The 13,290-nt window shown below is 41.3% G+C and overlaps 1 protein-coding gene across 1 annotated transcript in view; it reads left to right on the top strand.

Annotated features, from left to right (window-relative positions):
- Nucleotides 1–13,290, top strand: part of cpm (carboxypeptidase M) — a 43,803-nt gene that overhangs the window by 24,786 nt on the left and 5,727 nt on the right. Inside the window, exons 4-7 of the mRNA XM_034236513.1 lie at nt 6,826–6,998; nt 8,882–8,981; nt 9,274–9,379; nt 9,981–10,151. Coding sequence (XP_034092404.1) covers nt 6,826–6,998; nt 8,882–8,981; nt 9,274–9,379; nt 9,981–10,151 — 550 coding nt within the window. The remainder of the gene's footprint in view (nt 1–6,825; nt 6,999–8,881; nt 8,982–9,273; nt 9,380–9,980; nt 10,152–13,290) is intronic.

The following is a 13,290-nucleotide window of genomic DNA, read 5'->3' on the forward strand; positions in this document are numbered from 1 at the left end:
GCAGCTGAGCAAATTATTCTTCTTCCTACACACAACCACACACACACACACACACACACACACACACATCCTACTGTGTTTAGCTCAGGATGTGTTTTTGTTTCCGGAGACATTTTATCTGTTGCTAAAGTGAACGTTAGCTTACATCTGCTAATGCACAGCTACATAAACACTCCGCAGCAGTGCATTCTGGGTAGTATACACTTGTTTGAAGTTAGAGGGGGATCTGTTTCTAATGGAAACATAGGAGCTTTAATTAAAACACTTCATCTTTAAAGAGTAACCTGCCATGATTTATGGAGCTGAGTAATGACGTTGACGACTTTTAAAGGGATTCTTCACCCCTAACATGACCATTGTTTATAAAAGACTCACCCCATGTTACCTTGAGTTCTTGAAAAACACTTTTTTGTCTCACACGGTGAACAAAGTATAAGGTACGAATGTGTAAATAATTTTTTTGAATTATTTATATATATAGTTTCATTTCCAAAAGTTCCAGTATTTTCCGAAATAGTGCATTTGTCAGGGACTATTTTCAGCGGCGGATTAATATACAGTTGGTGCTATAGTGAGTATTTGTGGCAGTCACATGGTGTGTGTGTTAATAATGAAAGATAAATCGCACCCAGTGCAGCAGTAATGTATTTTTTTTATAGTTTTGGGAGAACAATAACAAAGATGTAAATGGACTGTACTTATAAAGCGCTTTATCCAGTCTTTAAGACCCCTCAAAGCGCTTTACATACTACATGTCATTCACCCATTCATACAGAGCAGTGTACCTGACTCTAGGACCTAACATTCACACACCGTTGGCCATCGGGAGCAACTCAGGGTTAAGTATCTTGCCCAAGGATACATCGACATGTTGACTGCATGGGCTGGGATCGAACCCACAACCTTCTGGTTGAAAGACGACCGCACTCCCTTGCAGCCACAGTCGCCCAGTAGAAGATGTAGATGGGTTCTTTGTACTACATTCATTATTTGTACATCTGTTTTTTGTAGTTTGTTGTTTGATTATATTTTGAATGCACTGTTAGTGTATAGTTTTATTGTTATAATGGTTACTTGTATTCTTATGCTGCTTTGTTTATTGTTTATCTTGTGTATCTCTGGCACAAGAATTTCCTTTGGGATAAATAAAGTCCTATCTTAGTGTACAGTTCAGATATTAATACACACACAGTACTTGTTATAGATATATTTAGTAGTTTTTTTTTACTGCACGTCGGTTTCAGTGGAGAGAAAAGAGGAGTGTTTGGAGAAAACTAAACGATGTCCGGAGGCTCCGCTAGTCCAAACCTGTGTGTTGCGCTTTTGTACACACACTCTAATTCTCACACACTCTAATTCTCACACACACACGCACACACACACACACACACACACTGTTAACACAAACGATTCACCTCTCCCACCCTTCTCTCTTTCTGCCTCCTGAGGCTCTCATTCATTCACAAAGTTCTTAGAAAAACAGCCTCTGACGTGTCTCTGGATTGTGTTTCGATTCCTCGCTGAGTCACAGAGAACGAGCATCCAGCTGAAGGTCGTGTCCTGTCATGTTAAACAACTACCAACAGATGTTAGGTGGAGGAATGAATGGATTAGAGTGTGAAACTGAACAGCAGTGACAAGAGGAATTTAATCAAATACATAAGGTGTTACAAAGCACCAGACTTCATTCATATTTAAATTAAATGAGATCCAGAAATAGTTGGTTTCTGGATAGTGGTTGGTTGGTTTGTCCGTTGGTTGGTTTGTTGATTGGTTCTTCTATTGGTTGATTGGTTAGTTGATTGGTTTGTTATTGATTGGTTGGTTGGTTGGTTGGTTAGTTAGTTGGTTGGTTGGTTGGTTGGTTGGTTGATTGGTTCTTAGATTGGCTGATTGGTGGGTTAATTGGTTGGTTGGTTATGTAGTCGGTTTGTTGGGTCGATTGTTTGGTTGTTTGGTTTGTTATTTTATTGGTTGGTTGGTTGTATGGTAAGGCAGTTGGTTGGTTGTCAGATTTGATGACCCAAATTATACTTTTGGTCAAATTCAACTTGCATTAGGTTGTAAGCAAATAAATCTGACGATTAAAAAATCCAGTCGATTGCTCCCTCTGTAATAGATAAAGTGGTTGACCTTGTCGACTACAAGCCAGACGCTATTTGTAACTGTCTTTATTCATACACTACTAGTCGAGCTGACAAAAAAGGATTTTAAGGAACTTTTTATTCTTTTACGGAGCTGTGAAAAGTCGGTTTTTATCTCAGGTCCGATCCCAACGCTAGGCTGCGGAGCAGGGCGTTTCACTAGGATGCTCAGCCTCCACACCTGGCTCCAATCCGCCTGCAGAGCTGCCAATTTTGGTTTTATTGACAATTTCAATCTATTTTGGGACCGACCCACCCGCCCTCTTCGGCACTGATGGAATCCACCCCAGCAGGCTTGGTAGGCGCATGCTAGCGGCTAACATGCATCACACTGTTCAGATGTCTCCCTGACTTTTCTCACACCACGTTGACAAACCCCCCTCTCCGGCCGTGTCATCCCAGGCCACTGTTTCCACGCCTGCCGTCTCGCTCTCTGGCGGCGACCAGAGGCTTCTATGCCAGTGCAGCGTCCCATTTGTGTTGTGGCCTGCTGACACAGAAGGCTGGTGACTCGGGCATCCGTCTGAATGGATCACATTTTGCAGTGATTCCACGTGCTCCACGGTCTGTCGTTAACAGTCAGAGTGGTGGTATGTCAAACACACTCAAACTGGCTTTATTAAATGTCAGGTCTTTAGCAGGTAAATCACTTTTAATCAATGATTTTATCCCCAAGCACAACCTGGATTTTATGTTTTTAACTGAAACTTGGTTAGACCAAAACAACAGTATAGAATCAACCCCTCTCAACTTTAATTCTACGAGTCAGGCAAGACTACATAAGAAAGGGGGTGGAGTAGCTATTTTGTTTAATGACTTATTCCAATGCAAGCAGACTATGTATGGAAACTTTGCTTCTTTTGAATATGTGGCCCTTCAGCTGAAATGCTCCTCTCGAGCTCCTTTCCTAAACATCTACAGACCACCCAAATACTGTGCAGGCTTTGTTGATGATTTGACAGAGTTGTTGTCTATAGTGTGTATTGACTTTGACCGTTTAATCATTGTTGGCGATTTTAATATCCATGTTGACAACCCTGAGGACAGAGGGGCTAAAGAACTGTTTTGTGTTATCGACAATTTTGGACTGACTCAGCATGTCAAGGGTCCGACGCACAATAAGGGGCACACTCTGGACTTAATTGTATCAAAGGGTCTGAACATCTCTAAGCTTGTGGTGACTGATGTTGCGCTCTCCGACCATTCCTGTGTTTTCTTTGAGAGCTCTATTACCGTCCATACAACTGTTAAGAAAGAGGTAACCGTTAGACGTCATGTTTGCTCAGATTTTTACTCCCTCAATTGCCCATGCTAACTTCTCAGTAAATGAGCTAGTTGATCATTTTAATTCTAAAATAACAAATGTCATGGATGCCATTGCTCCCATTAAAATAAAGGAAGTATCTGGCAAAAAAATATCTCCATGGAGAAAAGCCATGACCGTGAGAACAGCAAAGACTGAGTGCAGAAAAGCTGAACAGGTGGAGAAAAACAAATCTCCAGGTTCACTTGGAAATATATAAAGAGAGACTCGGTTTCTATAATCAGGAAATAAAAAAGGCACGACAATCGTTCTTCTCTGACATCATTACCAACAATAAAAACAACTCACGTGCCTTGTTTGCTACCGTCGACAGACTAACAAACCCCCCAGTGTCGATAGCCTCAGAATTTCTATCCACCAGGGCCTGCAATGACTTTGCCTTCTTCTTCACTGACAACATCATGCAAATTAGACAGGCAGGCAGTGCCTCTGCTTCAGGTACAGCCAATGTGTTGTCCCTGTGTCCACCTAAAGCCATTTCAGACACCATGTCACAATTCCGTCTGATAAATGCTAAAGACCTGGAAGACATTATCCAACATCTGAAATCCTCCTCCTGTAGCCTCGACATCATCCCGACAGGATCTTTCAAAACAGTTTTTCATTGCTTGGCCTCAGATCTACTACACATAGTAAACAAGTCTCTTCAATCAGGCCCTGAAAACTGCAATAATTAAACCGCTCCTAAAAAAGCATAACCTAGATGAACCATAATGAATAATTACAGGCCAATATCAAACCTTCCCTTTTTAAGCAAATTTATTGAAAAAGCTGTTTTTCAACAGTTGAGTAATTTAATGTTTTTAACTGACGGTTTTGATGTGTTTCAGTCGGGCTTTCGACCTAACCCCAGCACTGAGACTTCACTTGTTAAGGTCTTAAAATGACATCCATTTGAACACAGACAGTGGCAGAATATCAGTGTTAGTATTATTAGATCTCAGCGCTGCCTTTGATACTGTTGACCACAACATATTGCTAGACCGTCTAGAAAACTGGGTGGGAGTTTCAGCAACAGCTCTAAACTGGTTTAGTTCCTACTTGAAGGACAGAACAAACTTTGTCTCAATAGGCAATTACAAATCAACCCTGATAAATATGTCATGCGGGGTTCCTCAAGGCTCCATCTTAGGACCTTTGCTTTTTAATATTTATATGCTACCTCTGGCTGAAATTATTAAAAACAGCGATCTAAGCTATCACATCTATGCAGACGACACCCAGATGTATTTTAAAATGACACCGGGAGACTACTCTCCGATTAGAACACTGAGCAAGTGCATTGAGCACATCACTGACTGGATGTCATGACCAATTGAACAAACAAAGAACTGAGATCATTGTTTTTGGAGCAAAGAAGGACCGATTAAAAGTAATCACAGAGCTTCAGTCGGCAGGCTACAAAGTAACTCACAAAGCAAGACATCTGGGTGTAGTGATGGACTCAGACCTGAATTTTAACATTCACATTACAACAGTTATTAGGTCTGCATTCTACCACCTGAAGAATATATCAAGGATTAAAAAACTAATGTCGCGACAGGATTTAGAAAAACTTGTCCATGCTTTTATTTTCAGACTCGACTACTGTAATAGTGTATTCACAGGGCTCACTAAAACCTCTATCAGAAAGCTGCAGCTGATTCAGAACGCTGCTGCTCGAGTCCTCACTGACACTAGAAGAGTGGATCACATCACTCCGGTTCTGAGATCATTACACCGGCTTCCAGTCTGCCAAAGAATTGATTTTAAAATACTACTGCTAGTTTTTAAATCACTAAATGGCTTAGGACCGAGGTATACAGACGACCTCCTCCATCACTATGAAGCATCCAGGAGTCTCAGGTCTTCTGGGTCGGGTCTGCTCTCTGTTCCGAGAACAACCACTAAACATGGAAAAGCAGCTTTTAGTTATTATGCCCCGACAATCTGGAACAAACGGCCCACATCGTCACGTCCGCCGAAACACTTCCTATTTTTAAATCCAGACTTAAAATGCACCTATTTGCCGCTGCTTTTAATTGAGCTGCCCATGCTCACACTACAGTATGCCTTTCAGTCATGTATTCTATACCTGCTGTGTGTATTTATTTATTTTATTTCATTATCTTTGCTTTTTATGCCTGTTTTTAAATGCCTTTTTAATAATGTATTTATGCTGTATTTGTTCTTAAATGGGGCGAAGCCTGCGAGCTAGTTCAGGCAGTCAACTCGAGCACTTATGCTGCATTCATGCATAACGCCCCCTTGCCACTCCAACCAACCAAACAGAGTCTCCTTAATACGCCGCTCTATTGAACCTACAGATCTCTCTCTGCATTGCTTGCTGCTACGTCGCTGCTGCTCGCTGCCCCACCACCACCCCAGCTTCCACCTGTAGGCTCGGGGGTTAGTTATTTAATCATCACTCATCGTGCTTTGTATATCTATGGAGTGATGATGCCCGAGCCTAGTCGCCAAACTCAACTATATGCTGCTTCTAATAAACATGTTAAAGGAGTCTGACTGAAATGTCTTTTGCTTTTCATCTCTAAAGCACTTTGAATCGACACGTGCTGAAAAGTGCTATATAAATAAAACTGCCTTGATGTGCATTCTGGGGAGAGTTTAGTTATGCCGTTAAAATATGTTAAATGTATAAAATAAATAAATAAATGTTTTTAAGGAAATAAATTGTTATGTACGAATCATTATCAAATCAAATCAAAGTTGATTTATAAAGCACATTTAAAAGCGATGAAATGAAAGTGCTGTACATGTACAATACTACAATCACAATAAAAGACAATACATTACAACAGATATATAAAAAAACACAGGGAAAAGTCAGGAGTCGTGCTCCGCTCTGACTAAATTATGTTTAGTTATCTATTTGTTCACATCATTTCTTGTATCATGATTCCCTGCACTGCATTTAGCTCGACACATTCAGGATAAACCCAAATCACCCGATCCTAAAAAAGTCCAAATGGCCTTTGAAGAACAATATAAACACCTAGATTTCCTAGAAGTGAAAATCCACGAAAGGATAACTGCTTTGACACCCATTGATCCAGATTCTAATGTTTACAGTACCCTAAAAGGAAACTGCAGCTACTACAGTGATAAGCTCTTCAATACACAACTCAACGACATCAAAGGCCTTTCAATAATCCACTTTAATGCGTCTTTATGCAAATCGAACTATTCCTTGAACTCATAAATAGATCTTTTGATATCATTGCTATCTCTGAGACCTGGCAAACTGATGTCAATATTATATCACATTTCTACCGAATGATATGCCTTTCCACATGAACCATGAACTCCAAAGAGGTGGAGGGGTTTCATTGTGTGTGTGTGTGTGTGTGTTTGCAGGTTCTCGGCCGGGTGTTGCTGCTACAGCTGATCGATGACTTTGTGCGCGGATACAGAAACAACGAGGATTGGTCGGTGAAGTTACTGAACAGCACCCGCATCCACATCCTGCCGACGATGAACCCCGACGGCTTCGATGAGTCAGACACAAACTGTCTGTTCAGCCAGGGCAGGTACACATGACGAACAACAGAGACCTATCAGGAAATCTGCTCTTCTAGGGAGATTTTAAAGGTCACCTATTATGGTTTGTTATATAGTTTACAGTCATGGTAAAAGCCTTTAAGTATGGAGTGTGTGTGACTGTGTGACAAGTGTGAATCCTTCTGTGTGCATGTGTGTATTATGAAACTGTTCTGAGCCCATACTCCAACGCCCAACACACACTGATAGGCAGGAAACCAGACACACACTGTAGATTTGTATCACACACACACACACATGGACACAGATTACAGTCACGGTCAAAGCCTTAAATATTCAATTATGAGTGTTTTGACTTCTTCTAATGTTGCGTATAGGAGACTCTTGTGTGTGATTGTGTTATATCAGCAGAGAACATGCTTTGTTAAGGATCTTTTAGCTCTGATTCTAGCAGATATCTTCCCGATGGGGATCTGACAAACGTGTCTACCAGATCCTTAGCTGGTCTACCACTGCTTAGTTTGGTTAGTTCATGTGTGTTATTACATGAATATAGGGATTTGAGGGTCAGTTTGATTCCACCACAGGTTCTTTTAGCTCTGTTTTTGGTCTCTCTCCTATAAAGGGAATATTATGTTCCTTTTAGCAGACATCCCTTTCAGATGGGGAGCTGAGAACTGTCAACCAGACACCACCTCACAAAACACAGGATGTGCTGGTCTACCGCTGCGTAGTTTGGTTAGTTAATTGGTGTTATTGTGTGACTTTGGTGTTTTAATGGGTGATCAAAGTCCCACAATAACAACAACTAACTAACCAAGCGAGAAAATTACACACCAGGAACTCCTGTGTTTTGCAAGTTAAAATGACTGTTTTTGTCAATGAAGTCATATGGCTTTGAAGAGAGCTTAGATGAGTGTGTGTGTGTGTGAGTGGTGTGTGTGTAGATGTGTGTGTGTGTGTGTGTGTGTGTGTGTGTGTGTGTGTGTGTGTGTGTGTGTGTGTGTGTGTGTGTGTGTGTGTGTGTGTGTGTGTGTGTGTGTGTGTGTGTGTGTGTGTGTGTGTGTGTGTGTGTGTGTGTGTGTGTGTGTGTGTGTGTGTGTGTGTGTGTGTGTGTGTGTGTGTGTGTGTGACCATAAGTCAAAACAAGACTTCAAAGACTTGAGACGGCATTTTTGACATCTACAGACTAAACTATGCGACACTCCAACACACACTGATAGGCAGGAAACCAAACACACACACTGTAGATCTGTATCAAGCGCACACACATACACACACATACACACACACACACAGATTACAGTCACGGTCAAAGCCTTTAAGTATCCAATTATGAGTGTTTTGACTTCTTCTAATGTTGCGTATAGGAGACTCTTGTGTGTGATTGTGTTACAAGTCATGGAGACGTAAATATGTTCAGACAACCTCATTTTAGGAACTTTAAGATGTTAACTGTAACATTTTAGGGTTTATATTTTAGTTTCAATCATTTGTGTTCAATCATGATGAGCACCAGACTTGATTTGAACCCATAACATGCACTGGTTTGGTCCAACTTTCTTAAGATTTAGGGTGTTTTAGATGTATTGTTGTTGTTGACTTAATAATGAGACATTTATACTAATATTGGGAAACCGGAGTGCCTTACCCATGGGACCATCTATTTTCCTCTAAATGGGACCATCATTTACTAAATGAACATCATACTGTGTTGTAGAATACTTGAAACCACAGATTGAGACCATTAACTCTCCAGGGAAATGTTTACTGAGGAAATCAATCAAGGGAGAAGTTGGGTTACTTTTTCATAGACTTCTTTTCAATCTGCTCTGTTCTGTTAAGTCCCCTGCTGGCTATTAGAGAGAATGCATGTTCCCATTCATACATTTTCCATTTTTGTCTATTTCAGGGCCAACTATAACGGTGTTGATCTGAACAGAAACTTCCCCGATGCGTTCGCTGGTCTCCGGAAACAACCGCAGCTGGAAGAAAGTAGGCGGGAGGCAGAGGTTAGTGTGTTGAGATCATAGACTGTATATATAGGTTGAGATGCAAAAACAGCTAGCAAAAAAGGGTAGAAAACCTTAAAGGGGGTTCATTATGTAAACAAATATTGAAAATCACTTCGCAAGAGGAATTGTTGTGAATGAATCCATCACTAACAATAGCCCTTCATAAAATACACTATTTCTCTTGTTTGTATACAAATACAGAGTATCCTCAGCATTATCTGTTAAAAAATATTTTTCAAAATTGGTTGTCTGCTCTGTGATTGGTCGGTTGTTGTGTCATGTCTTACAGGTCAGGGCTGTGATTGGCTGGTTGAGGATGGAGAGTTTTGTTCTCTCTGCAAACCTTCATGGAGGAGCTCTGGTGGCCAGCTATCCCTACGACAACAGCAACGGAGGTACACACACACACACACACACACACACACACACACACACACACACACACACACTTTGTAATACATGTAAGTCGTCTTACAGCAGTATGACTCCAAGTTTATTCGTTTAGAAGTGTAACTCCGTGAAAAAACAAAACTTGGTGGTCCTCAAAAAACCAATAGCAATGTTTTGTTATGAGTTTTTTTAAGATGAGTTTTTCCTTTTCATATAAAGAGTGACGCACAGAGATGGAGAGACAGGAAACAGGCTCTTAGACTCGTGACATTGTTGAGCAGCGACAGATAAATAAACAAGTTTAGTAGAACAACTTTCCCACACACTCAAAACCCACTATGAGGAACCAGCAGCCTTTTATGCAAATCAATGTAACTGAATAAAACCCAGGTAATACCTCTCATTAAAACATCATTTTCACTTTCATTTGACCCCTAACCCATCACAATCCCCCTGCTTCCACTCCTACTGCTATTTATGTAATGTTTACTTGCCCCTCTTGTTTGTTTGTTTGTTTGTTCACCATGTAAAGCGGCCGTGGGTCCCTTGAAAGGCGCTATACACATTTAATATATTAGTATTATTATTATATACATATTTCTGCAGGTAGTGAGCTGGTGGGCGGGGCCAGTGTTAGCCCTGATGATGATGTTTTTAACCACCTGGCGAAGGTTTACTCCCATAACCACGCCTCCATGCACCACGGGGAGCAATGCCGCGACAGCGGACCGTTTCCGGAGGGCGTAACCAACGGATACCTGTGGTACGCAATCTCAGGTGAGCACCATGCATAACGTTTCACCAGATAGGGACAATAAGCAAGCGGGGTGCAGGAATGAGGCCTAAAAGCCCCAAATGAGTCCGAGTTTTACCACTTCCCGTCCCCTGGTGTGAAAGTCAATGGTGCTTTGAGTGTTTTTGTGGTTGTTAGCCTGAAATAAGGTCTGTTGTTAACAAAAACTGAAGAGATTTGTATTCTTCAACATCAAATAAGTCAGTAAATATCCCACTGGTGAATTTAAAAACAGCGGTTGCTAACAAGTGTCTAAATGAGACGATTAAACGTCATCGCGCCCAACATTAGCCGCCTTTAGCTTAGCGGTGGTGACGTGAAGTCATGTGACCATGCTGTAGTTCCTTTATAGCCCAACATTAGCCTCCTTTAGCTTAGCGGTGGTGATGTGAAGTCATGTGACCGTGCTGTAGTTCCTTTATAGCCCAACATTAGCCTCCTTTAGCTTAGCGGTGGTGACGTGAAGTCATGTGACCGTGCCGTAGTTCCTTTATAGCCCAACATTAGCCGCCTTTAGCTTAGCGGTGGTGAAGTGAAGTCATGTGACCGTGCCGTAGTTCCTTTATAACCCAACATTAGCCACCTTTAGCTTAGCGGTGGTGACGTGAAGTCATGTGACCGTGCTGTAGTTCCTTTATAGCCCAACATTAGCCACCTTTAGCTTAGCGGTGTTGACGTGAAGTCATGTGACCAGTGCTGTAGTTCCTTTATAGCCCAACATTAGCCTCCTTTAGCTTAGCGGTGTTGACGTGAAGTCATGTGACCGTTGCATAGTTCCTTTATACCCAACATTAGCCACCTTTAGCTTAGCGGTGGTGACGTGAAGTCATGTGACCGTGCTGTAGTTCCTTTATAGCCCAACATTAGCCACCTTTAGCTTAGCGGTGGTTGACGTGAAGTCATGTGACCGTGCTGTAGTTCCTTTATAGCCCAACATTAACCGCCTTTAGCTTAGCGGTGTGACGTGAAGTCATGTGACCGTGCTGTAGTTCCTTTATAGCCCAACATTAGCCACCTTTAGCTTAGCGGTGGTGATGTGAAGTCATGTGACCGTGCTGTAGTTCCTTTATAGCCCAACATTAGCCTCCTTTAGCTTAGCGGTGTTGACGTGAAGTCATGTGACCGCGTTGTAGTTCCTTTATAACCCAACATTAACCACCTTTAGCTTAGCGGTGTTGACGTGAAGTCATGTGACCGTGCTGTAGTTCCTTTATAGCCCAACATTAGCCACCTTTAGCTTAGCGGTGGTGACGTGAAGTCATGTGACCGTGCTGTAGTTCCTTTATAGCCCAACATTAGCCACCTTTAGCTTAGCGGTGGTGACGTGAAGTCATGTGACCGTGCTGTAGTTCCTTTATAGCCCAACATTAGCCACCTTTAGCTTAGCGGTGTTGACGTGAAGTCATGTGACCGTGCTGTAGTTCCTTTATAGCCCAACATTAACCGCCTTTAGCTTAGCGGTGTTGACGTGAAGTCATGGGACCATGCTGTAGTTCCTTTATAGCCCAACATTAGCCACCTTTAGCTTAGCGGTGGTGACGTGAAGTCATGTGACCGTGCTGTAGTTCCTTTATAGCCCAACATTAGCCACCTTTAGCTTAGCGGTGGTGACGTGAAGTCATGTGACCGTGCTGTAGTTCCTTTATAGCCCAACATTAGCCACCTTTAGCTTAGCGGAGGTGACGTGAAGTCATGTGACCGTGCTGTAGTTCCTTTATAGCCCAACATTAGCCACCTTTAGCTTAGCGGTGGTGACGTGAAGTCATGTGACCGTGCTGTAGTTCCTTTATAGCCCAACATTAGCTTTTTACTTCAGAAATGTGGTATATTTATGTTAATATGAGGAGATTATCCAGCTGAACTAAACGTGTAAGAATCATAAACGTTTGTTTGACACAGAGATAATTCTCTGCTATAATCCAAAATCATGTTGAGAAATCCCTTTGGCTTTGGAAGTAGTTTATGATCCAACATCAATATGGTCTCTAGTCAGCGTGAGTCTGATTCCTAGAGGGACTTCAGTGGAAACATCAGGCTCTGGTTTCCTGCTGCAGAAATCTGATCTGCAACACGATCGCTGAACTGACAGAGACTGAACCTGAGGGAACTGAACACTGAGGGCTGAAAAACATCCACTGTACAGATAATTAAATGTTAATTAGCCTAAGTTAAATTCACCTTAAATCCCTTCTGGCTTTGTGTCATGTCATAATCAAATTAAGTCAGTTTACATAGTGTGCATTTAATACGTCCAACCCTGGGTGTTTATCATACATTTTATATTGAAATGTGTTTCTTTACTTCTTGTTTTGATGTTTTATTTGCATGAGTTAGGTTTTAATTGTATTCCTTTGTTGGCAGTTATTGATTAATCTCCCTATCATTTTCTACGTCTCTAAATCTCTTGTTTAGTCAGTCCAAAAACCAGAGATATTTCCTTTAAGTCCAAACGCAGTTATAATCATATAAAAACCTGGATATTCGTATGCTTTATCCGGGTTAGTCTAGGTCAAAGTGTCCTAGTTTTATTATCCAGTATTTATTTCAATGTTATTTACATGACATGGCTTGCAGGGCACACTTAGTCAAAATTAAACCCCATTAAATGCTGAAGTATCTGCACACATTCATGCAAAGTATCAATGCCTTGTATTATAAAGACTTTGTCTAACTCTTGGACAGCCAATATGCACATTTATTTAGCTTTTTAAATCATTTTCCAGCTTTATTGTGGTGGAATTTGTGTGTTGTAATTCTGTATTTATTCTATGGAGAGGCAGCCAGGACACTTCCTAAAACAAAACGTGTCCATTCTTCACAAAAATTGCTCAAACAACCTGAAGAAAATAAGTGTACACTCGTTGCAAAGGAGCACAACTTTGTTTTCAAGGGTGTATTAAGGTGAGAACAAAAGCAAAAGGTAATCCTGAGTTTGATGAGATGAAAGTAAATAAACAAATAAATAACTTGACTCTGCAAAACTTCATCAAAATAATGTTTTTTGCTTAGAATCAGCCTAAAACACATGTGTCAAACTCACGGCCCGGGGGCCAAATCAGGCCCTTGGTGGATTTAATTTCGGCCCGCAGGATAATTTCTAATTCTTATTAGATCTGGCCCGCC

Source organism: Gymnodraco acuticeps, unplaced genomic scaffold (genome assembly GCF_902827175.1).
Source record: "Gymnodraco acuticeps unplaced genomic scaffold, fGymAcu1.1, whole genome shotgun sequence".
NCBI lineage: Eukaryota > Metazoa > Chordata > Actinopteri > Perciformes > Bathydraconidae > Gymnodraco > Gymnodraco acuticeps.